This window comes from Humulus lupulus, chromosome 7 (genome assembly GCF_963169125.1).
Source record: "Humulus lupulus chromosome 7, drHumLupu1.1, whole genome shotgun sequence".
Lineage (NCBI taxonomy): Eukaryota > Viridiplantae > Streptophyta > Magnoliopsida > Rosales > Cannabaceae > Humulus > Humulus lupulus.
The window spans coordinates 180,668,037-180,671,828 of NC_084799.1; the positions used below are offsets into that span (position 1 = coordinate 180,668,037).

General features: G+C 33.8%; 1 protein-coding gene across 3 annotated transcripts; it reads left to right on the forward strand.

Annotated features, from left to right (window-relative positions):
- The first annotated feature begins 457 nt into the window (after positions 1-457).
- Positions 458-3,113, forward strand: LOC133788892 (pentatricopeptide repeat-containing protein At3g18970). 3 transcript variants are annotated; one of them, XM_062226536.1, is made up of 2 exons: positions 458-599; positions 1,342-3,113. In XM_062226536.1, the coding sequence occupies exon 2, from the start codon at positions 1,390-1,392 to the stop codon at positions 2,809-2,811; it is 1,422 nt and encodes a 473-aa protein (XP_062082520.1). In that variant the 5' UTR covers positions 458-599; positions 1,342-1,389; the 3' UTR covers positions 2,812-3,113. The 3 variants fall into 3 exon arrangements, with proteins under 3 accessions (XP_062082520.1, XP_062082521.1, XP_062082522.1); XM_062226537.1 differs by having other exon boundaries at positions 468-599; positions 1,317-3,113; XM_062226538.1 differs by having other exon boundaries at positions 468-599; positions 1,339-3,113.
- The last annotated feature ends 679 nt before the right edge of the window (positions 3,114-3,792 follow it).

Below are 3,792 nucleotides of genomic sequence, written 5' to 3' on the forward strand. Positions count from 1 at the left end.
ATATAAAAAAAATTAATTTATGTTTTTATTAAGAAATATGTTTAAATTTTTAATTATGGGTATGTGTTTAAATTAGTTTTTAATTAAGTATATTTATATTGCTGATATGACATTTTTTTAATGATTTGACATACTTAGAGTGACGTGGAACACTGGCTGCCGACTGAGAAAATTTTAAATAACGTGGACCAATAAAAATCATGTATTTGTGAGTACATGTGGCAGTTAACGCCAAGATACATACGTCGTCCAAGAATTAGTGACGAAATATATTTTAGCCACAAAAAAAACTTACGTATTCAAGTGTATTAATTTGATAAACTTAAGTATTTTTAACGCAAATTACTCTAATTTTAATACAGCTTTATTGATTGATAGTTTGAATTTTATTCTCTTATAAAAATAAAAAATGCAAAAATGCTTCAAAATCTTAAAAAAATAAATATAAATATACATATATTGATAAAATACGAATCACAGTTGTCACGTTGTTTTCTCCTTTCTTCTTCCTCTGCTTCTCGTCACAGCGAGTGAAGTACCTTGCCATGCCATCCCCTTCTTCCACCCTTCACAGCCGAGGTGCCGCTACTCTATTCTTGGTGAGTTATCACTTTTTTTTGGTTGGGTCTCTTTTCTCTTCTATTTACTCTACTATTCATTGATCTTATACAGGTTTATGCGTCTTCATTTTTCCTTCATAAAATTATGTCTGCATATTCAATTGAGTTTTCACTTTTCTGGAAATTTGACTCTTTAAGTATTCTTATTTAAGTATATTTTTTTTGATTGAGCGTGAAAATTGGACAGAATTTTAGCGTGCTTAAAGTGTTCGATACAATTCCTAAATGACCTTTTCAATTAGTAATTTATACTGTTTCTGCATTCCACTGTGCTTGGTGTTGTGGCAGAAAGTCACAACTTGTCTTCGAGATAACAAAACATATCTTTAGTACAAATCTAATATTTTCGTTCAATCCAATCATTGAGATTATGCATCTTAATTTGAAAAATAAGATCGTATTAATCTCTGCATTAACATTTTTTTTCAAAGTCAGCTGCAATACTACAACACCAATAGTAAAAAGAGTTTAGAAAAAATTGAAATTTATAAATAAGATAAGATTGCAATGTTGTATTGAAGGTTGACTGGAAATTATGGTACCCTCTGTGCGTCTTTTTCTATATGTTTTCAGAATTAATTTTTGCTTCATGTAGTGTGCATTTTATTATGGATATTTGTACTTTACAACTACGGTAGCTTATGCATCTTATTTTGGTGTTTTATGTTAAAAAACTTTGGTCATTTGATGAGATAGTAACTTTCATTGCCTACAAAAGCAGAGGAAATGTGATTGCTAAAGAAGGAGCTCTGTATTGACTTTGCTCCATATGCTTTCTCTCCCTAGACTTGCAGCTATTGGGTTTCTACACCTCAAATTATTATCCGCTTACCAACTTAAACAAACGCATGCCCAGTTGATTGTCAATGGTCTCAACTCACCCTCCCTTGCAGCTAAACTTATCCGGCAATACTGCACCTTATTAGACCAACGGAACAACTACTGTAATGCCCATTTAGTATTCGAGCACTTTGACAAGCCCAATCTGTTTCTTTTTAACACTTTGATAAGGTGCTCTCCACCACAAGAATCCATTGTTGTTTTTTCCAGACGGGCATCAAGGGGGGACTTAGTGTTCGATGATTTTACCTACATTTTTGTTCTTGGTGCTTGTGCTCGATCACCTTCTGTGCCTACATTATGGGCAGGAAGACAAATACATGCCTGGATAATGAAATGCGGTACTGTTTCGAATACTATGGTACAGACTACTTTAATACATTCTTATGCCAGTAATAATGATGTTGGCTCAGCTCGGAGGGTGTTTGATGAAATGTTTAACAGAAATAGTGTTACTTGGAATGCGATGATCACTGGGTACTGTTCACAAAGAGGAAGTGCTCATGATGCACTGGTTTTGTTTTGTGATATGTTGGATGATGTTTATGGGGCAAGACCAACAGATACTACTATAGTTTGTGTTCTCTCAGCAGCTTCTCAGTTCGGTGTTCTGGAAACTGGTGCTTGTATGCATGGGTATATAGAGAAGACAAATTGGGCTCCGGAGACTGATGTGTTTATTGGCACTGGTCTTATCGACATGTACTCAAAATGTGGATGTCTTGATAGCGCTCTATCCGTTTTTTCACAAATGAAGGAGAAGAATATCTTAACATGGACAGCAATGGCAACTGGACTAGCCATTCATGGAAAGGGAAAAGAAGCACTAAAACTTTTGGATTCAATGGGGGCTTCTGGTTTAAAACCAAATGCTGTGAGTTTCACTAGTTTGCTTCTAGCTTGTTGTCATGCTGGGCTTGTTGAAGAAGGACTCTGTTTATTTAGCAGCATGAGCAAGTTTAATGTCACCCCGCAGATGCAACATTATGGTTGCATTGTTGATCTTCTTAGTCGGACTGGGCTCTTGAAAGAGGCTTATGAGTTTATAATGGGAATGCCTGTTGAACCTGATGCTATCTTGTGGAGGAGTTTGCTTAGTGCAAGCAGAATTTATGGGGATGTTGCGATGGGTGAGAAGATTGGGAAGCTCCTTCTACAAGTACATCCAGAGCAGAGTTCTTTGAGTGGAACTAGTGAAGACTATGTAGCTTTGTCCAACATTTATGCTTCTGCAGGAAAGTGGGCGGGTGTGGAGACTGTAAGAGAGGAAATGAAGGTCAAAGGGGTTGAAAATAAATCTGGCTTTAGTTCAATTCAAACTACTAGCATGCAGGCCCTTAATATGTATTAATGAGAAAATTCTAATTTGCAAAACTTTTCATTTCTCAAAACAAGTCATGAAAAGTGAACTTAAATCTCATTATTGAGGAATTACCATTGCTAATGACCAAAAAAAAAAAAAACAAGTTCCTTATAGAAAAAAAAAAAAAAACGTTGGACTTGTTAGTGACCTTTGTAGAAAGTCACTAATTAGCCAAGTGAACATGATGTAACTATTGGTGAGTAGTAATCATTGAGAACTATGAGAGTGATTGTAGTTTGATCCGAGGACCGGTTCGTTATGCTATTACTAACTACCAAATTTTAATTTTATGTACAAATTTGTTTCTATACCTACAAAATTTACATTTATCCCCTGGTGGTGTGACCTCCCAAAGATTATGAGAACTATTATGTAAATATGTATATGTGGAATTTTTTTTGGTATAGATTGTTTTTAATAACTATTGATAGATATTTTTAGTATTTTTGGTTTATAGGTAAGTTGTAACTTTATTTTTTTTCACATGACGGTGTATAATGTAGTTACATGAGATCTCTCACAATTTTTTATGAAATTCCGTAAGATTTAGGATGCCGGAATTATGATTTAAGTAGTCTATTGCACGCACGTATAAATATTGAAATAAGCATGCATGCAACAAGTTGTTTGAATTTTGATTTCGACATCTTAAATTATTCGGAATTTTCTAAAAATTTGTAGGTCCCTTGTAACTATATTATACATCATCATATCATGTAAAAAAAAAAATAGAATTGGAGTTATTTGTGTACAAAAAATACTAAAAATACTAAACATACCTATAGGTAAGACTATTACAGTGATGCTCTATATATATTTATATACAATTATATACATATATTTAGAAGCCATTTGATACGGAGGAGTATTTATCATTACACCCAAACCATCATCATATATTGTTGATTGTAGATAGATTGAGCAGAAAAATCCATAACAGTGCGAGGAGAAACGAATAAAAAATTTAAG

Excerpts from the sequence above, each read along its gene's own strand:
- LOC133788892 (XM_062226536.1), top strand. The coding sequence starts at position 1,390 with ATGCTTTCTCTCCCTAGACTTGCAGCTATTGGGTTTCTACACCTCAAA.